We start from the raw sequence: 21,042 nt of genomic DNA, 5'->3' as shown, positions 1-21,042 counted from the left end.
AGACTGTTGGTGTGTTTTCTTGTGTTTTCAGTCAGTACAAAAATATAAAGCTTAATAACAGTCAAGAAAGATTTTTTTATCTGTTTTTTTTTTATAAATGAAAAAAGAATTTAACATATTTATACTGTAAAAGGTTATACTGCAGCAGATTATCATGATTTTTGGCTGTTAACTTATAGATCAGCTTTGCCCTTTAGTATTGTGTGTTGGTCAACACAAATATTAAATACAAAGGGATTAATATTATTTAAAGATGTTGATACAGCTTTTTAATGAAGGACCAACTCAAATTTTGCAGGTTAAGGAGAAATAAAACCAACACAGTTTTGTTGGTCATTCAAAATTAAACATTTTTATTCTGTTAATAAATAAATGTGAAGATGGCAAAATACAAAACATATACATTTATGCAAGTTAATTACATCAGTATGCAATAAGAATTACTTAATGCTTAGTTACCAAACGTCAGAGAAGCTGAGCAACCAAATGGAGCTGACTGTAGCTTAACCGCTGCTGGCGAAAGCCACCCAGCGAGCCCCGTAATCTTATTACCAAATGAGGGTACCATTATGAGGGTCGTTATTCTAAAAAACAATTTTCATATCCATAAATGATGTCATAACTTTAAAACCCAGTTGTTTTATTTTGAGCAGCTTTTGCACTCTTCTTGCCTTTTTTGCGCTGAACGACGGACATAATGAGCCAGCACATAATGATGCCTGCCAGTAAACTCACAAGTCCCACAACCACTGGCACCCACACAGGGAGGGGAGTGGAACACTTTGGCAGTATGGTGGAACTGATTGCGCTGGTTGTGATGATGCCTGGATCAACAGTAGTCTTGGGGAGTTCTGGTTGGCTGTTACCTTTAGTGAAGATAAAGGGGGACTCCTGCAGGGGAAGGTGAAATAATTATAAAATTATTAAAAAAAATTGTTAGATGAGACACATCTGAGACAGATGGAAGAAGTTATGAGTTGATGGAGATTTCATTGTCAAATACTGTATATCTAAGTTGTTCATTAGGCAACATTAAAACAACATGTATAAATTATTTAATTGTGCAACTGTTACATAAAGGGAAACAAAATCTAAGTACATTGGAGTAAAATACTAATCCAGCATTATCCTATAATATTAAGTTTCAGTCAGAAATGTATGTATGCTCTGTATGTATCACCAGGGCATACATACATGCTTGGCTTTTAGTCAAAACATAAAGATCTACATATAACCCCACACAGATTTGGAGGAAAATCTCTTAGCAAGTTTCCTTCAACCGCACAATTTCTGTAACCATTAGCAAGCTTTTGGCACAATTTTCCCTGGATATTTGACTGTACTTATCAGAAACAATGGAGCTAATTTATGGCTATGTCTAGAAAGGATTTATGTACAAGAAAATGAAGCCTTGAGTCTTTATACTTCTTTAATATCCAATCAGTGCTTTAAAACTACATAATGGACCAAGTGCTGAACACAAATATAAAATCTATTAAAAATAACAGTATTCAAGAGATATTTTTCTGTATGTTTCTCCAATAATAAACTTTTACAAACAGTGGTAATCCTGCACAAATCTGTGGGAGATCTATAAATACCTCAGAGGGGCAGTGAATCTTGGCACGGTCATGAGTGAAGTTGTTGTAGTCTTGCTTCCTGCCAACCGGCTCCAGCTGGAACAGAAAAAAAACAACATATATTAAAAAAACTGAAGTGAATTCACTCTACCTCTGTTTGGTTCACAAGAGCAGAAAGCTCACCATGTTGTTCCACAGTGCGATGGCCATCTCTGCATGAGTCCGTTCACTCAGGTGGAAACAATCAACGGAGAAGAAACTCGTGTCTGTCTCGCCCACCTGGTGAATATCAGTTATGTCCAACATTATTTGGTTTTTGACCAACTAATTTTACTTCTTACGTTGTATTAGTTCAGAGACTTACTCCAGTTTGAGGGATGAAGGAATAGTGGAAAAAGGGTTGCAGCACAACAGCAAAGTCTTCTTTTCCATCATAACGATCTCCAGAAATTAGATAATTGATCTCAGTCTGGAAATCAAAGTTCTTTTGTTCAGCATCATGTTGGAAAATAATACAAATATATATATATATGTTTTTAGAAAACACAGCTTTTAGCTTTTACCTGGTAATTTCGATTGATTCGTTTCAGTTCCTCAATCTCTGGAGCGTTGTTTGCTGGATTTATAACACAGTGACAGCTGAAACTGTAAAAAAAAACATTCTATGTTTCTTTTGGCACAAAAGATAATTAATTCTACCGCTGGTCAACTGCCACTGAAGATTAAGCAATACTTTACAAAACAACATATCTTTAAATAGCACTTCCTGGATCTTTTTCTACCCATATAGGAAGCTTTCAATCGGTGTCAGAACAGTTGATTGACAAATGTCAAATAGTCTGTTTCATTCAAAGAACTGTGATCTGTTAAAGTGTGGGTTTGTGGAACAAACAGAAAGCATTTCTTAAGAAAATTCTTATTCACACTTAAGTCCAAACACTATTTCCAAAAAACATTTTTTAACTCCCTCGACCCAAATTGAGAGCTTCTGAGAGAGAGCTTTCAAGACAATTCAAGCTCTCCATAAAAGTCTAGGACCGACAAATAAGACTTAAAAAGCAAAACATGTACTTACAAGATCTTAGATAGTTTACAACAGCGAAGAATGTAAAGGAATGAATAAAAAAGCAGCTGCTCCATAAAAATAAAAACCAACAAAAGAAACTATCACACAAGAACTGTCAGGGATAAATAAAGTCAATATCAATTTAGAGTCCTGGCAGTGCAAACAAAATGTTGTGAAAAGATATAAAACAATTTGGAAAATTCAAACTGAGTCTTACTGATAAAATAATAAGCAGTAGTCTTTTGCAGTTCATGGTGATCCTATAAGCAAAGTTTCACCTTTGCTATTTATAAAATGTTACAGAAAATGACTAATTGGACACTGAAATATATGTTTCTGTTCTTTCAATTAATTTTTTCATCAGCTGTCATTTAATAATATTTAACCATTAAAACCACAAGTGTATGCACTTAAAGATGAGCTATAGAGAACTAACCGCTGCTGTAGTGAACAGCCCAGTGTGTCCTTTTTGACAGTTTTAAACACATCCATCTGCATGAGATCCACCAGATTTACCAACACCCTCGGTACCTAGAGACCCCACAGCAGGAAATGAGAAGACAATTATAACTTACTTCATTGTAGGTAGGCACTTCATAACATATGTATTTTAGTTTTTAACCCTTACCTCTTCGTAAAGCATGTCCAACGAAAGCATGAGATTGTGGCTAAATTTCTTTGGCGACAAATTATTCTGCAAAGAATTGAGTGAACAATGTGTTATAATACCGTATTAAAGTGCTATTTATCCACCATATGGAAAACTTACTTGATCGTAGCAGTAATTACAAAGATCCGTTGTTCCGATGAAAATTGTCACAAGTTTCCAGTCACTTTCAAAATTCACCTCCTGTTGAAAACATGCTAATTTTGAGGATGGAGAACAGATCAGGAATGCAGAGAGTTTTAAAGGTCAGAGAAAAGTCTCACCTTGTTTTCTTTCATGGCCTTAATGAGAGCTTGGACTTGTGCAGGAAGCTCTCTGAGACAGAAAAGAGATGTCGGAAGATATAAGGAAGATTAAACAGCTCTACTCAACAGGAGGAGCAAAGAAAAAAAATGCATACGAGGTCTTTGCTCCAGCAACAGCCATGTTGAAGCCCTTTTGCAGTTGCCCTTCTCCTTTGGAGAAACCCTGTAGATCAGGGTTGAACTTCTTCAAGATGTCTGGCAAGACGCAGTAAAAGAAAGTGAAGCAGGTGCAAGAAAATCTTAAATCATTAACTTTTTTTTCAAGGAATAATAGTTTTTCTCTGCACTAAATAGTCAAGATTAAGACTGTGCTACGTTTTAATAAAACTACAATGGACTAAAATATTCAGTTTTGTATTATAAAAGTCCAACAAAATGCAAACTGAATCTAGTTAGAAAGTTTGATCCAGACACAGCAGTTTTCAACAAACTCACTTGGTAGTGTTGAGACAGTCTCCAAAGTTTGATCCCCTCCAATGCTGCAGGATATAATGCAATAAAATATTATATGATTTGGCTAAAATGTAAATGTGAAAAGTTAATTAAAATGAAAATATTACCTCCATGATACTCCTTTGTATTCTGTATTAAGATTAGGAATGCTGTTTGATTTTGCACCAGTTCCTGCCTGTTGAGTGAGGAACACAGAAAATGAAGTAAGATGTTTAACAGGATTAAGATCGCAGATTAAACACCAGTTCACAAATTCTATAATGCTGATCGAAGTACAAAGTTCAAAAGTGCTGCAATTATTATTTTTTTTAAATCATAAATGTTGACCATAATAATATTTGGCATAAGAGAACCTTCTGTTTTCTATTTTTAAGTGTAGAATTGTAGATGTCTGTGTTTTCTGGTACTTACTGTTACAGAGTCTCCCAGTGCTGCCACCACCTGAATATCTGATGGTCTCAGCTTGTGCACTAAGGACAAAAACAAATTAAGTCAGTCAACTGACAAGAGAGAGAAATTCAGGCTTCAACTCAATAAAAAGCAGTAACAGTGATTTGCACTTATATTAAAAAGAAAATTTACTTCTGAAAATCCTTCTGTAAACCATTAGATCTTTAGAAAGAATAATCAAATGGATCCTGACTGATATGTGATGACAGTCTCACCTGAAGTTGGTTGACTGTCAGAGGGAGCTAAGTTGTTGCATGAAAAATCGCTTCCCCAATTCTGAGGAAAAGACACACATAATTAATATGTTTTTGCATTTGCTGTTTAAGAGAAGAAAACTGGACTACAAAAATATTGAAGTAAAAATCCACAAAACACTTGATATAAAGAAATAGAGAGCTGCTGAGGACAAAGGCCTGCATTGCATCTTTATTTGTTGATCATTTACGACTTTTTCATTCAGTTGGAATGAACGCTTTTATACATTTTTGATAAAAACAACATAAACATTATAAACTTGCCGTAATAGGATCAGGTTTGGGGGAGGGTGCAGAATACATGTAATCACTGTTCTTATATGTCCGAATAAAGGGGTCTTCCTGAAGAGAGAGAGAAAACTGTTCGTCAAAATGTCAAGACCATAAACTCTATTTCAAAAACACTATTCAATTCAAAATGTATGGTACTTTTCTAATTTCAAGAGATATATGATTATATGAAAAAATATTAACTTCCATACATTTGTTGAACATTTCAGTTCAGAAGCAGAATTAAAGTCCTGGCTGGAGGTTTTGTTTCCCAGAGGTTCCAGCTGTAAGGGGGGAAAAAACCACAGTTGAGCAACATTTAAGGATATTCATGATAAAATACATTATATTATCTTTATTTTCATTACAAAGGTACAAAATGTTATCCACCATGTTGTTCCAAAGAGAACGAGCCAACACTGTTTGGGCTTTCTGGCCGAGATGAAAGCAGTCAGGGCTGAAGTAAGACCGATCTGGACGGCCATCCTAAGCAGGATGAATGAAATCAAATCAAATTTAAAATGCATTGACTCCCTTTTCATGTCTTAAACAATTCTACCTAAATGCCTTAATTTCTGTTCAGCATATGTTTCAGATTGTTTTTAAAACTGAGTCAAACTGAGGATATAAAGCTTTCCAGAATTATTGATGGCTTTGGTGTAATCCATATCCTGTTGCAGTAAGATGAGCTCACAATAAATTTTGGGAAAATATAACCACCTTAATTATGGGTCCATTAATTCAATGGGGAAAAAATTCCACATTAGGAAAAACTCTTTTGGAATATTTTCAATAAAATAAATGTAAATGTGTATGTGGTTTTTATAAGTTGGTAAGTGTTGATAAAATCTTTAAACCATGATTATATATATGTATAATATGCTATAAAATATAAGTAAGATGTAAACAGATGCCTATTTTAAAGTGGGAAAGAGAACACTTTCCAAAAAGGCAGGTATTTATTGATCCTCATATATCAGGATCTGGCTTCAACTGTTATTCCATATTACTATAAAATGTCATGTAAAAAAACCAAAAAACTTGTTTTGATAAATAAGGCTTGACTTGGACCCAAATTTATCTGGTAACGGATAGCGAGGAACACTGCAAGAGGAGAAGCAAAAATAAAAAGTCACCACTTACTTACTTTTAGGACCACTAAGACTTTGTGACTTAATGGCCACAATGTCTTTATATAAAACATCTATTTAAATGCTTTTTTACACATTTTCTCCAGTAGAGGCATAAATTGTGAAATATATTCAAACTTAGGTAGGTACTTAAGTAGTACATACCAATTATACATCTGAATTTTAAAAGATTTAATTGAGTAACTTTAAAGCAAAATCAAAACACCACACTATCAAAATTTAATAATTTCATAATCTACTGAGTGATCAAGTATAGAACATTGTTTACAAATCAAAGAGAGAATTTCATTACTGACTGGCAGTCTGGGCAAAGCGATGTCTCTGAGGAAAGGCTGAATGACCACAGTGAAGTTTGAGTGGGTATCATATCGGCCAGACTCAATAAGTTCATGCAGCAAACGCTGGAAGTTAAAAGAAGCAATAATAACCATCAGTAACGATCAACTTATTTAATCTGATCATTTTTAGATATCTTATTGTACCTGATATCCTCTGTTTACGGTTTCCACAATTTGAAGAGCTTCCGAGTTAGGCTCTGGCATTACCACACAAGGGCACAATATGCTGTCAAAGAAGAAGTAACACAGTGTTAATGGTTAGCTAATAACTAGATGTCTCAAAATACCCAGACCATAACTAATAATTTAGGAGAGTGTAAGGAGACACTCACTTCATAAGCCATGTTGGACAATTCAGTGACGCGTCCCTGTGCATTTCTCTAAGTGGAGTTATGTAAAGAGGCTCCACTAGGTTCACCAGAGCTCGGGGAACCTGAAAGAGATTAGCTTTGTTAGTTCTAATAGAGTTGCAACCACTGTGATGTGGAAATACCATGTCAAATGAGTGGCACCTCTTTCTGGAGATAGTCCAAGCTTTCCTTGAGAAACCCTACGTAATTTTCCACTGAGTAAAGGATCTGTAAATGAGGAGAAAACGTGTTTCTTTACACACCATCAGAGATAACTTCATAATTATGTCCTCTCGCTTCCAAATTTGAGACTCACACTATTATCGCAGTATGAACAAAGGTCGTTTCCACCAATAAAGACAGTGATCAGCTTCCAGTCTGATTCAAAGTCAATATTCTGGAGAAAAGAACATGAAGAGAGAAAAAGAGTAAATTTTATTGTTTTTATTCCACTACATTAAATAAAGTCAAAACTCAAAGTATCTTTTCAACCTCTAGTTGCACTGTAGAATTACAAAAGATAAATGTAGACTTACAACGTCATTTTTCATCTTTGTTACCAAGGCACGCACTTGTGATGGTATATCCCTTTGAACAGAAATCCAAAACACAATCATATTTATTGGTAAAGGATGTTTATGTTATCCCACTAAAGATTAAATGACTTTTAATTAAAAATGGTAACTCGTTGCTAAAATAAACACCTGTAGAACTTACTTGCTCTTTGCACCTGGCACTGCCTGATTAAGGAAAGCTTGTGGATTATCCTGATTACCGACACCAAGCGAGTAGCCCTTCACATCGTGGTTAAAATGTTTTAAAATGTCTGTAAAAACCAGATACTGTTTTAAAAGAGGAACATTTAAATGCAAAATTAATATTTCTCAAAAATTACTTATTGCTAATGAAGTCATCAGAAATACATACTGGGTAAAGTAGTAACAGTTGTGAGGTTTTCATCTCCACCAATGCTGACAACAAACATAGGAAATTACTTTCACAAAGTGCCCTTAACTTTATTTAACCAAAAATGATGAAAAAATAATAGTTAAAAGACGAAAAAAGATGCTGAAATAATTAAATTAGAGAGTCTTGACATACCACCAGGATAAACCTCGGTACTGACGTAAGACATCCAGGATGTTACTAGGGCTGGATGCGATGCCGTTCCCTGCCTGGCAGAAAGAAAAGGAAAGTCCTTCAGTAAAACACATGACCCAAAATGTCTGTCTGACAAACAAAATGACTCACTGTTAAAGAATCCCCCACAGCTCCCACAACTTTGATATCTGCAGGCCGGAGTTCATGGACTAGAAAATACAAAGAAAATGTCAGGCGATGTCAGATTGTGTTAATCTAGATTCCACTGACAATATTATACATACTGTTTACTGTCTACTCACACTAATGCACAAATGTACCACTTTTTGACAACCAATTTCCTTTAGTGATACGCTGGGTAAGTTTTAGTTTCAATTATTAGATATTCTGGGGGCTGTTGGTTTGTTCTTTTTACCCCTGAAGCCTCATTCAACTTGGGCCAGTGAATGATGCTGCAGTTAACCTCCCTTCTCCTTTTACTTGCTGCCCAGATTTTTCCAAGTTTCCACTGGTATTTATGCAATTTATCTTTGGTGATTGAAAGACATTTTGAAAAAAACAAAACAAAACAAAAACAAGGTTTGGTCTAATCTATGTTTAAATGTGTGATGGCTCAAAATACCAAGAGCCAAATAAGACAAAAAACTATTTATGAAAATATTTTATTTGAAACAAAATATAATAATAATGTTAACACATAAAATTACCTGAATTAGGAATGGAGGATGAAGGACTGCGATCTTCACAGGGCAACTCTGTGCCTGTATGCTGATTATCAAGCACAGATAAAATAATCAGAATGAGATGAGACCCCTAATGCTTGGCAAACCATTTGGTTTGGTTGTGAATTATTCTTACAGTCTGAATGAGATGGTCTGCGTTGCTGTGGTGATTTGAAGGAGTGTTAAATTCTGTCCTCAGGAATGGTCGGTCCTTGTGAATGGGGAACAGTATGAGTAAGTGAGTAAATGAGTAAGAATTAACATTTCATGTCACTTGTAAATCCTTATATGACTGTTTTTGTTGACCTTCTGCATTTATACTCACTTCAGTGGGGCATTGTAATGTGAGGACATCTCTCATATGGTCTGGAATACGTTGATCGACCATGGGCTGAAGCTGTGAAAAAAAAACACACACACACAGATGTAACATCCTCTGAGAGTGACAGACTACAAGTGTTGGTTAGTGTCACTTTCACAATGTCAGATCTCACCAGGTTTCTCCACAACTGTAGCATCAGTTCATCAGTACGCTTTGAGGGTTCAAACTCTCCAATAGGCTTTCCAGTCTGCTAGCAACAAAGATTTGTACATATTCATAGTTTTGTAAAGCATAAAAAATATGATCACATTTCTCCTTTTGCTAAATATACAGCTATGTTACATGCTGGTTGTGAGAGAAAGTGTAAGACAAAATGTAAAAAGATCACATCAGCAACTTAGACTCACAGATGACAGGCCTCTGATGAGAGGAGTCGCCTGAAGAGTGACAGTGAAGTCATCTCTGTCTCTGTACCAATGTTTCTTTACCATCAGCTCATCCAGCAACTCCTGGAAAAAAAACAGAAAAGAGCGGTTTGTTTTAAAACAGTTTGAAATTATTCCGACTCCTTTTTTCTTATAAGAATTTAGCAAACATTTTCAAGGCGTTATGCAACAGCTCACTCTACAACTAAGTAGATCTTATTAAAAAGAAAGAAGCATTATTTGGTGAGAATGAGAAACCTACTTGCAGGGTGTGAGTCAGCATGGCCCTCTGAAGCTTGAGTTCTCCGTCGGTGTATGTGTGTGTGCATGGGCACATCCTGTAAGCAAAACACATTTACTCAACAAAACCTATCAAGCTATTAAGAACAATCAAAAACATGCTCAAAATACAGCTTTTTAAAAATAGTAATCTAAATACTCATAGCAGACTATTTTCCACTTTTCTCTTTGAGACCAGCATTATTAATCTCTGATTCTTTCCTTTGGTGCTGCTTACTTTGTCTGGAATGTGTTTAGTCCTCCATCCCACAATGCCACACTGACAATGGTCTTTTTCAGCTGCAACAATTACAAGTAAAAGTACATTATACATATTATACTGTCTCTTAAATTACTGCAAAAGAGCAATGACACTATTTAATTTGCAATATACCTGAGAGTGGAGCAACTGCAGAGCATTATCTACCTCCTCAACCACTTGTTTGAGAAGAGATGAGATCTGCAGCAAAGGCACAAAGATTGCTTTGTGAATAATTTCTTGACTGATACTTCAGAATGTGTGTATGTGGACAAAATTACCAAGAAACTATGTGATGCATTTTTTTTTTAAAAATTGCCGGCTGCAAATTTTCATTATGCTTTAGTCAATTTGAAGTTCTTTTTTCAGGAAATATTTACACATAAATAAGTTTCTATGAAGCACTAATGTGAATCAGATTGCATCTTGTTTAATTCTGCTTTGTACATGACTGACATCTACACGTAAATAATGTCTTAACAGAGAGTATAAAGACTTTAATTACACAATGCAACTGAGTCAACAACAAACAAGCTGGTAACATAATTAGATACTGAAGCGGAAAGATAAATTATAAACGTGACTCTATCAGTTGCTTAGAGCCTTAACTTCAAAGGCCACCAATAAAAATCACTTGTTTATTAGAGTGTTGTTTCAGAGGTTTAAAGTTACAGAGTCCAGATATTATCTCCTTATCACAGTCCAACTCTCACTCCTGAACTTTTCTTGACATGACTTAATCACAAGAAGTATGTGATGAAAAAAAGTTACTAATTAATATTACAAGTACTCTAATTCAACTGAGGCGTAAAGTTGCCAGTCAGGTATTTGGAACTCTCCATACATTTCTGATGTATGTTTAAACTCTAGATTGCCTGTATTAAACCCTGGAGACAGATTTGTTGCTTTTTTTCTCTTCTTCCCTTTTATCCAAATGCATTGTTTACCTGCTCCTGCTGCTCACAGGCACAGAGTTGATCCAGCTGAACAAAGAGAAGCACCAACTTCCAGTCTTGATTCTCATCAGTGCCCTGCTGGAGGAAATCAGATCACTTTTTTTTTTATTTTTCAGTCAGTATTAGTCTATCTACACTATATTAGATGAGATTAGACGCCATGACACTATATAAATGGTGTTTAAATGGCAAATTATGTAGTGTGTTGCAACAATATTGACACACTTCAAATTTTGTCCCAAATACAACCACAAACATCAATGTATTATTTGGAGCGTTCCTGTGACAGATCATCACAAAGTAATCCATTATTGTAAAGTGAAAAAAGATTAAACAGATTCACAGATAAGATGAGAACATCTGCTGACAGCACAACTATCAGTCATGCACTCCACAAATCAGGATAATATATCTTATAATATATAAGAGTGACAGCAAGAAAGAAAAAGGAAACCATGAACATAAACTAAAATAAAATAAAGATTCCACTTGTAACAGACAAAATGCTTTAAATGCATTGTATTTAGAGCGGTATTTTCCTTTACTGGACTAAATTTAAAAAGTATGTATTTTTATCCAAACAATGATGTTTGCCTCTTTACCAAAGATGTTTTCTTTTCCTAGCTGTGGTAGGAAAGCATTGTAGCAAAAATGTCTAAAGACGAGAATTAAATTGAAATTAACGATTTAAGATAAAGTTAAATCGTTTTTACCTTATTGCTCTGTAAGTAAAGGGACAGTTCGTTTGCTTGGTCCACCAGTGTGCTGTAAATAGTAAGAGATTTTCAATAAGAATAAAAAGACATAACTTGAAGCATTCAGAATCACGAATGATTATGTGACAAGAAAAAACTTCGTACCCACGTTGTAGAAACTGAGGGATGCGTTTGTCTTCTGAGATGGGAGTCACTAGTCCAGGACTGAACAGAGTCATCAGCTCTGTTCAAGAACAGGAGGAGAAAATGAATAAATAAAAACACAAGGAGTTAAGCATCAAAACTCTAACTTGCAACAATTTGGAATTTAAGCAACAACTCAGCATGTACAGTAAAGCACAGAGTTATAATATACAACAACATTTCAGTCTGTGAAAATTTAATTCCAAACCACTGTTTCTTATTTCAGGCAGTTTATGCCAGTAATCCAGATTTTAAAAAGCTTTTATAACAGTGGCAGCTGAATTAGGGCTGTGCTGCTTTGTTCCAGGAAGGTTGAATCTTGTCATGGGTTCTCTCAGGGTACTCCAACTTCCTCCCACTGTCCAAAAACATGCAGGCTAGGTAAATTTGTCTCCATAAATTGTGTGTGTGCATGATACTGTGTTGCAAAGAGCAAACACAGTTGACTTGTCCAAAGTAAGCCCCTCTTGCTCAGTGACAGCTGGAGACAGCACCAGCCCACAGCCCACCAAACTCCCCGGCAACCACCCAAACCTGAGCAAATACAGACAATGCGTGGATCTATGATACTTTCTCAGCTAATGTCAATATCAGTGTGGTAAAGATAGTGCAAAGTGGTGCAATAAAATCTATGATAAATCTCAGAAGAGTTTATGTCTAATGAAACAAATAGAACAGGAAGAAGCTGGAATGTATAGTTCCCATTAAAGAGTAGAAAAAACCAAGAACAAGGAAATCCTGGGTGAGTGAATTTCACAGTAATGATGAAAACAGAAAAAATAAAAGCAGGAACATACCTGTGAGTTTTGATAAGACCGTTGACAGCTCAGTGCTGCAGAGGAAGACCAAAGAGGGAATTTCAGATCTTTCAAGAGACTTTACTGTATTAAAAAATCATAGTCATTTCTCACCTTTGTTCTTGAACTCCAACATAGGAAAGCACTGCTACATCAGATGGTCTGACTGTGTCAGCTTGAGAAGAAGATATAAAGATGTATTTGCTTATGTTTAAAATTGCAGAAGTCAGAAAAAGCTTAGGGAAGTTGTGCAATTATTGAAAAATGTTTGCAGAAATTGATAACATTCCTTTAAAGAAGGACTTCAATAATCAAATACTATGAAATATACAATTTATTCCCATCACATAATTTTTTTTTCTTTTAATATGAGCAACAAAAATGAATTGGGAGTAAATCTGGACAGGAAACTTACCAGTTAATGGAGGCTGCTTGGAAGGAAATACCTGGGGGCAAGGCAGTCCAGCTAATAAGGAAATAATAAGACATTTTAATTTTATGTAGAAAATGTAATGTCTACAGCATTTTATCTTTATCCAGACAATAAATGTTTGTGATCAAATAAACAGAAACCTTAATGACACAAATGTGCAGCGGATTATTGATAATTGATAACTGATAACTATCCAATTCAGAATGTAAAGTGTATGTGATCAAATATACTATGCAAAAAATACATTATACAAATATAAGATTTTTGAATGCTCCTGAGACAACTGTCATCAGTTAAACTTAATCATCACTTACTATATTTAAGCCTGAATACTAAACTGAATTTGATTATGAAGTAGCATAGTCAATAGAGACCTGTTGCCCATGTGAAACCCAGCAGGGAGATCAGAAGCAGCTGCTGAAACATCTTTCCCATTTGTTGTTGCTGTTGTCTCTCCTTCTCTGCATTCACCGCTCTCTACTCTTAACGGTCTTTCACTGTCATTATCACTTACTGCCTGAGACGGCAAGCATCAGAAGCCTCCATAAAGAGGAGGAGACTGGACTGTTCATTTGTTCAAAGGACGCAGCTGTGAGGTTTTCTATTGAAATGATCGAACAGACGTTATGAATGAAACTTTCCTTGAAAGCAATGTCATGTTTTGTAGCGTTTCAAGATTCTGTTTTTGGATTATTGTTATTACATTAGGAGATTAGGAAAATTAGAGCAATCCATGCTTTCCATACCTACTAATAAATGTTAGAATAAACGTATGCATGCCCAGGGAGAAAATGCAAACCCCATGCAAAACGATGTCAGGCTGAATCAGGTCCTTTTCACTGCAAGGCAACAGTGCAACCAAAAAAAGGAGGCAATTTGTGGATTTAGATGTTAAAAATCTGTTAGGTAAATTGTATTATTAGTAATTATCAAATATTTGTTGTATCATGTAGCCTTGTAGTTACATTTAGATAATGTTTCTGTGTGTTAAATAACTTTGATTCTATCCTGAGACTTCCCTGGGAAATAGGGGTGACAGCTACTCTCAGCAGCTGTTGCCCTGCAAGACTTCCTACAAGACAGAGGTGTTAATTGCTCCCAGCAGAGTTTTACATGCCTGACAATAAACTCTGCTCTGTGCTTCTTTGTGATACAAAGCCGCTGCTTTGAAGCTATGCAACGTGTCTTATTCAACGCCGTTCTTGGAAGCAAAAGGGAGCTAGAGTATAGATAACATGTGTCTAGAAGTGAATGTTATTTAGCGCTGCAACCATGTGATGAATGTTTTGACTCCACCCTTTTAGAGTTGCAGCGCCTCTTGTGGCAGGGTTCCTAAAGATCAATAAAAGAGAGGAACAGACAGATGTGTGGCAGAGCGGTCGAAGATTTGTAACTGTAAACACATCTCTGTCTGCTCTCCTCGCGAGAAACAAAGAATCTAACTCTCTTGTCTTTCCTGTATTTGTTCAAATTGTCTCTAATAGGTATTTAGACCTGACAAAATCTGTGCAACTCTTTCAATTTAAAAGATTGTGAACTAAGGGAAATGTATTCATTCTTTAAAACTCAGAACAAATTTAAAGTTAACTGCACCCACACAGAAACTTGTAGTTATAAGAATGTCTACTTCTGCTGATATATTGCCTATACTTATCAGAAACCATAATAGCACTGTGAGGGTTTTTTTCTACCAAAGCCTTGTTTGTAATTATACCTAGTCGTTTTTAAAGTGATTCATACTGAAACTCAAAAAATGGCTAAATTTTCCGTTGTTATTTGTCCTTAAAATGAAGCGTGTTGAATTTACTCTTAGTCATCAAACCAAACATAGAAGGTTACACATCCAAATGGTACATAAACATTTCCTTCATGAGAAAAAAACCATTCACATGTATTACTGATCTTAAATAGAACATCTTTTAAAGTTTGTCTTTGCAGGCATAGAACAAATGGAAAAAGAGAGTGCATCTTTTACTGTGTGCTTAAAAAACAAGGGAAGAGGGAAAATGGAGGTGTGCAGCATTTAGGTAGTACTTTATTTATAAAAACTTTTAAAGGTCTGGGGCTTGTATCATCTTTCAGTTTATTCTACAGGTATTGCCAAGTTTCCTTCCTGTGGCTCTTTGGGAATCACATTGCTGGTGCTGCATCTTTCGTTCATCGGTCAACCCAATTTTTTGGTACTTTTCCAAGATTAAAATAAAGCAAAACGTGGAAAGTGTGACTTTGTAATAAGTGGATTACAAGCAAGCCTTGGAACAAAAGGAAAAGGAATAAAGGCTTTTGTACATGACTGGGAGTTCCTGAGCCCTCAGATGATTTCTGTTTTTTTTTGTTTGTTTGATTGTTTATTACAAGTGTTTTTCTAAATCCTCAACGAACTTGGACGTCGTGATAATTTACCTAATGTCAAACTCTGAGTATATTTGGTGATTCACAATTGTGTCCGTCCATAGCATTGTTTTAGGTGAGATTCAGTTGGCTTCCATTATTCACATTCAACATTTGTTTTACTAAACAGAATTAAATGACGTATGGCCTCTGATTTGATTATTCATTCAAATGACAGTGAGATAAATGATGTAATGGGAAAAAAAATAATACCAAGTCAAAGTTGCATTGTTGGAATACAATATTAACAATATAATTATTAGCAACATTAGCATTTACCAGCCAAGAATTTAACTGTTCATTTATATAACAGTGATTCTTCAACATTGTAAAAGTAAGTCCCCTATCTGCCTTTCGATTGGAAAGGTGAAGGACAACATGACATAAGAGGAAATTAATGTTTTGTTGATAGATCTACCTGATTTTTTTATAGCCTACAATGTAAAAATACAGTGATTATCAACGGCCTATGCATAACTATGAACACTCACTCTACTGTAGTTATAATCCTGATATTAGTCTGCACCACCTTTATGGCACCTTATCTTATGTCAAGGACATAGGCTCAGTCTGAAGCCCCTGATGAAGCTTGGTGCTGTTTATCTGATTCTTTCTAATCTTTGCACAGATAAGATGTCTTGGCTGTTTTGAAGCGGCCCTTAACAGAAAATATTTTATGCAACAGATGTGAATGATGCACAATAAAAGCACCATCCTCTCTCCACTTCACTTCTGAATTTGAACTTAAGCACAATTGATATGGGATTTGTTCAGAGAAAAAGCATTAAGATTTGTCACAAAACGAGTAAAAACTGGAAAAGATGCAGATGCAAAAATGTAAATTGTGCTGAGGACTAATATAAATCTTAGATATAAACTCATAGGAAAAAAATATTGACCCAGCTGCCAACAGTTTAATGTAAAAATATGGACATTTGATCAAATGTTCCAAGATTTTGTTATGCTATGTTGGAACAAAATGTAATGAGAAACATTGTTCCTTGATTTTCTTTCTCAGTTACAAGATCTGTAAAAAGTTTAACACTATCTTAAATCCTTAAAATAAAGGGTAAAGAAAAAAATGGAAGAACTTGATTTGATTGTTCACTAACTATTTGTTCATTATTCAAAATATTTGACTTTCATTAGAGGTTTCTCAGTTTTATATGTCTAAAATAAGACATCCCCAATATAGTTCTGAAATAAACATACAATTGTTAATAAACAAGCATGAAACATCTGTTTTTGTCAGCCTAATAGCATAATTGCCTGAGGCCTACAGGACTCAGGCAATAATGCTTTAGGCTGACATTATGAATAGAAACAAGAAAAGTTCATTTGCACACATGGGTGGAACCAAGAGAAATGTAAAAAGAAAAGGTTATCCCATGTCTGAGATTACAGATATCAGACTGACAGTCTACCAGATGGGTGGTACAGATTACTGCAAAGTTCACAAATCTGATCAAAATTCAGATTGAAAGCTTGAAAACTGCATCCATCACCTCACTGCTGGAGATTGAGCAGGAAAGCCCACAGTTATGAACCTTAAATGTACTTTGTTGTTGTGCATCTTAAAATTAATCCTTGTATAATTCTCAGGTAAATCACTTATTTAGATGTTGTTAATCACAAAAGATAATCCATTGCTTGGGAGAAAGGTTTGTTGTCTGATGTCATAACAGGTGTGACTATCTTGATCTTATAGCCAGTTAGAAAGTGCTGCTTGGTTTGATTGATGCCAAAGTGATTTAGAATTATCACTAACTGGCACGCCAAGCGCAGCTCAATAGCTCCTAAATATTTATCTTGGTTATTAAAGTGATAAAATGAATAGATGCAATTAAAGAATGGACCCAACAAAACAGGTAATTTATGTGACAATAAATGATAGATTTGTTTCACAAGAGTTTGGGACAGGTTTAAAGGAATGCCTAGCTATGTTTAGATCAGCTGGATATTTTTGCAATGTGCTGGTACGGTTGCTAATGTAATGTACATATTATATGCTATGAAAGATCATACGGGTATTACAGTGACCCTCTTTGTTTTTTTCCACATTTGAAATATGGAAAAAAGGCAGGTGATTCTTTTAACAATTATACTGAATTGAACATCTTCAATTCAGTTCAATTCCAAAACGCCGCATTAAATCCAGAGAGAAATTAAATGTTGTAATGCCTTTTTATATAACTGCAACAGAATAAAAAACGTACAAAGCATGTATTTTACTTTAAAGAGTTAAGCACAAACTTTTTACATAACAGCAGCATCTTTTAACATAACAGCAGCATCTATCACAGCTTATTTTTTAAACCATAAAATATACTGCTAACGTTTTCACCGTGAAATACATTTTTGATGTACTTCCTCTACATGACCGGTTGTCAATTCAGCTTCTGCTGCTGCATAGGCCTATCGTCCTGTATCGCTGTGAAAACATGTTCTCTGCCCTGAATGATACAAATGGTACGCTAATAATTTTCAAACTATAACAGTTATATTTTATTTATATTGCTTATTTCTGAGAATGAAAACACAACAAAATGCTCGACTCCTTTAACTGAAGGGCTTTAACGCAACCACCAACCCATCCCCAAACAAAGATTTGCAACATGTGGCAATTCTCTGTGACCAATGAGAGGATTGGGATGCTTCTACGTCACAAAATGGGAACTCTCGTGCACTAAGTAAAGTTATTTGTACAAGAGGAGGTCTGACTACCAAAGTAAAAGAGCTTTTTTTAATAGACCAAGTTTAAAAAAGCAACACAGGCAGTTCAGGCATTTAAATTTTGAGAAATTCTGTCAAGTGTTATTATCAATATAAATATAAAGTAAATTATTCATTATATTACAAAATAGATTCGCTCAAAATTTGTTTTTGAAAGTCTTCAGCGGAAACTCCGACTGACGTATTTGCTAAATTTACGTTCGTCGTCTAGGACGCTGTTCTCACGAAAACAAAGCAGAGAAGACAAAGAATTATAGTTTTCTAGAGGATAAAGGCGAAGAGTGAGTTACATTTCGATTTGAAAATACTTTTCAGTTATCGTCTTTATAAGTTACCAGGTAAGATATTGTAAGGTCACCTTTTGACTGTTTGGCATTTTGATGTAAACATTAGCTCTAAGTAGAAGCATGAAAAGTACGATGTCATTGTTTTAGACTGTTTTCTGATTAATAATGGGGCATTGCCTAAAGTTAATGTTTATTATTATGTACATTAGTTCGCACAAAAACTACAGATTTTCAAACGTCGAGTGGAAACTGAATTACAGTGATGTAGCTAGCAGTAAACCAGGCCCGAGGTTGCCTTCAGGTGATCAATATAAATTCAGGATAAAAGAGTGTCACAGGTTAGGTAGCGAGTGGATTGTTTCAAAACGTTGATACTTTATTATTATTGCAGAAAATCATCTGTTTAATATTTCTGTTGCTCATCAATCTAACTGCAAACTGTGATAAAAATATTCTCAGATATGTTTGTGTTTAAATGTCCAAAATGTAACCAAAACAGGATACAGTTTAAGGCTAATGCCATTATTGAACCAAGAAGGAATATGTTTAAAATGGTCTTGTGTTATTCTATGAAATATTATTAAAATGCAGATGAGCAGCTAGAAATCTCCTCAACATCATAAAAAATGATGAAATGACGTTGCTATTGGCAGTTTGAGCAGAGGACACTGTAATGTTCAAATCAATCAGATATTTGCATAAATCTTTGAAGTACAGAAGTTGATCCTATTTAAACAAGCATCTGGTATTATTCAGATGTTTTGCTGCCATTTACATTTAAGTAGGTGAGTTTTCCTTTCTTGGGTTCTGCTTCTTCTAAACTTGAGCTTTGCTTTTGTCCCACCAGTTGAGAAAATGGGCCGCATCTTCCTGGATCACATCGGCGGGAGTCGCCTCTTCTCCTGTGCCAATTGTGACACCATTCTGACCAACCGTGCTGAACTCATCTCAACGCGCTTCACAGGGGCAACTGGCAGAGCTTTCCTCTTTAATAAGGTGCCTATGCGCATCATGGTGCTTGCATGACAAACTGTCGAAATGCTGTACTGCAGAAATTTAAATTGATTATAATTAGTATCCTTTGACTTGTATATTTAATTTGAATCTGCACTTTACCTATAGGAACATTTTAAGATTTTCCTAATGAACAACTCCTACCTTAATATGGCTTTTCCACATAAACATTGCACAGTGTTTAATAGGAAAGCAACAAAAGACACAAAGATAAAAAATAAATAAATAGGACACGAATAAAATGGGACCAAGGACAGAACCCTGTGGAACTCGGTGCTTAAAAGTTACAGATGGAACGTAAAGTTCGATTTTGAAAAAGAAATACGGAAATTAGAGGTTTCTCAGTTCATCCAACATTTTAGCATTCAGACAAACAGCTTTTACATATGATTTCGGAATCTCATTGTAGTTTGTTGGGGTAAGTCAATTTCTTATTCACAGTCCAGTGATAATAATCACAACTGTTTCCCTTCAGGTTGTGAATCTGCAGCACAGCGAAGTGCAGGATAGAGTCATGCTGACGGGAAGACATATGGTGCGAGACGTCAGCTGCAAGAACTGCAACAGCAAGCTGGGCTGGATGTACGAGTTTGCCACCGAGGAGAGTCAGCGATACAAGGAGGGCCGAATAATCCTGGAGAGGGCGTTGGTGAGGGAGAGCGAAGGCTTCGAGCACGTTCCATCTGACACCTCTTGAGTTTCTCTATCGGTGTGCTTACAGTCATGCAGCTTTTACCTCCAGCAGTAGTACACACCCTTGCATGGACAGTGATCTTTTTGTGAGTAGAGCTGCACCAGAATAAAATCCTGATCTGGGTGTTTGTGGGAAAATCAGAGCTAAGGGTGAACTGTGTTGCTGTTTTTGCCCATTTCAAATTTCCTACAGATTCATTGCATGCCCAGTAGGCTGCAGTGTTGTTTAGGTTTGGTGGGAGGTCAGCTGTTACTCCCAGATGAGGAGGATTTTCTCCTAAATTACCGTATGAAGCTCAGACAAAAGTTGGGCTTTAAGTTTAACAACTGAAACAGTTAAGATTATTGATGCATTTTTGCTCCAGTTACCCTTGTTTAAAGGGTGAGTAACAATTTCTTTTGAAACACATATTTCTAGTTCTTTTTGGTGTGATTCTTTGCCTATTTCGTTATTTATGCTGTTCAGAGAAACAGTTGTTGGTTTGGGCCTGTAAAATGTTATTATTTTAACTTATTGCAATAAAATGCATTTCACCAAACAAACATAACATGCTTCGCATCTGTCAGCTTCCTGCAACCAAAATTTATTTAAATATGGAATTCAGTGCACATCTAATACAAAGCTTGTCTTTCAAATATTACATTAATTTTTTGATGCCTACTTCATTTGTATTGTTTCATTTATTATTTTTTAGAATACCGTAATAAAATCCTAGTTATTCCAAGAATATCTGGTGCCATGCTAGTCTTTCTAGACAAAAAATAAAGCAATTGAAACATTCTTATTACATGTCTTAATGGGCAGAGGTTGGACCAAGCTACTGTTTTTCACACCATAAATCATTTT

At 35.4% G+C, this 21,042-nt stretch overlaps 2 protein-coding genes across 5 annotated transcripts; one reads left to right on the top strand and one right to left on the bottom strand.

The window, feature by feature from the left end:
• Positions 1-324: 324 nt before the first annotated feature.
• LOC116733719 (phospholipase B1, membrane-associated-like) lies at positions 325-13,581 on the bottom strand. Of its 3 annotated transcripts, none has more exons than XM_032584525.1 (42): positions 13,452-13,581; positions 13,060-13,110; positions 12,759-12,819; positions 12,645-12,679; positions 11,809-11,887; positions 11,662-11,713; positions 10,940-11,026; positions 10,128-10,193; positions 9,972-10,033; positions 9,717-9,792; positions 9,437-9,538; positions 9,202-9,279; positions 9,033-9,104; positions 8,844-8,918; positions 8,693-8,753; positions 8,136-8,194; positions 7,986-8,059; positions 7,812-7,855; positions 7,602-7,710; positions 7,421-7,472; positions 7,201-7,281; positions 7,047-7,112; positions 6,867-6,967; positions 6,679-6,760; positions 6,493-6,597; positions 5,436-5,531; positions 5,258-5,329; positions 5,040-5,117; positions 4,737-4,797; positions 4,483-4,541; positions 4,179-4,246; positions 4,054-4,097; positions 3,714-3,813; positions 3,577-3,628; positions 3,416-3,496; positions 3,275-3,340; positions 3,083-3,177; positions 2,144-2,225; positions 1,945-2,049; positions 1,764-1,859; positions 1,602-1,676; positions 325-891 (listed from the first exon to the last, which is right to left on the bottom strand). In XM_032584525.1, the coding sequence occupies exons 1-42, from the start codon at positions 13,510-13,512 to the stop codon at positions 625-627; spliced, it is 3,288 nt and encodes a 1,095-aa protein (XP_032440416.1). In that variant the 5' UTR covers positions 13,513-13,581; the 3' UTR covers positions 325-624. The 3 variants fall into 3 exon arrangements, with proteins under 3 accessions (XP_032440416.1, XP_032440417.1, XP_032440418.1); XM_032584526.1 differs by having other exon boundaries at positions 9,202-9,276; XM_032584527.1 differs by having other exon boundaries at positions 10,940-11,023.
• Positions 13,582-18,318: 4,737 nt separating this feature from the next.
• On the top strand, positions 18,319-20,923 carry LOC116734703 (protein yippee-like 5). Of its 2 annotated transcripts, none has more exons than XM_032586235.1 (3): positions 18,319-18,482; positions 19,336-19,484; positions 19,978-20,923. In XM_032586235.1, exons 2-3 carry the CDS (start codon positions 19,344-19,346, stop codon positions 20,197-20,199), a joined length of 363 nt encoding a protein of 120 aa, XP_032442126.1. In that variant the 5' UTR covers positions 18,319-18,482; positions 19,336-19,343; the 3' UTR covers positions 20,200-20,923. The 2 variants fall into 2 exon arrangements, with proteins under 2 accessions (XP_032442126.1, XP_032442125.1); XM_032586234.1 differs by having other exon boundaries at positions 18,382-18,539.
• Positions 20,924-21,042: the final 119 nt, after the last annotated feature.

Source organism: Xiphophorus hellerii, chromosome 15, assembly GCF_003331165.1.
Source record: "Xiphophorus hellerii strain 12219 chromosome 15, Xiphophorus_hellerii-4.1, whole genome shotgun sequence".
In the NCBI taxonomy this organism is placed as follows: Eukaryota; Metazoa; Chordata; class Actinopteri; order Cyprinodontiformes; family Poeciliidae; genus Xiphophorus; species Xiphophorus hellerii.
The sequence above is the reverse complement of the archived record's forward strand: the minus strand, read 5'-3'. Positions and strand labels throughout refer to the sequence as shown.

What these genes read in the sequence shown, in the direction of transcription:
- LOC116734703 (XM_032586235.1), top strand. Translation starts at nt 19,344, where the DNA reads ATGGGCCGCATCTTCCTGGATCACATCGGCGGGAGTCGCCTCTTCTCC. An exon ending in GAGCTTTCCTCTTTAATAAG is followed by an intron (nt 19,485 to 19,977) that starts GTGCCTATGCGC and finishes GTTTCCCTTCAG; the next exon opens with GTTGTGAATCTGCAGCACAG.
- LOC116733719 (XM_032584525.1), bottom strand. Translation starts at nt 13,512, where the DNA reads ATGGGAAAGATGTTTCAGCAGCTGCTTCTGATCTCCCTGCTGGGTTTC. An exon ending in TGCAGTTGCTCCACTCTCAG is followed by an intron (nt 10,034 to 10,127) that starts GTATATTGCAAA and finishes TAATTGTTGCAG; the next exon opens with CTGAAAAAGACCATTGTCAG. An exon ending in CCAAACCTGATCCTATTACG is followed by an intron (nt 4,798 to 5,039) that starts GCAAGTTTATAA and finishes TCTTTTCCTCAG; the next exon opens with AATTGGGGAAGCGATTTTTC.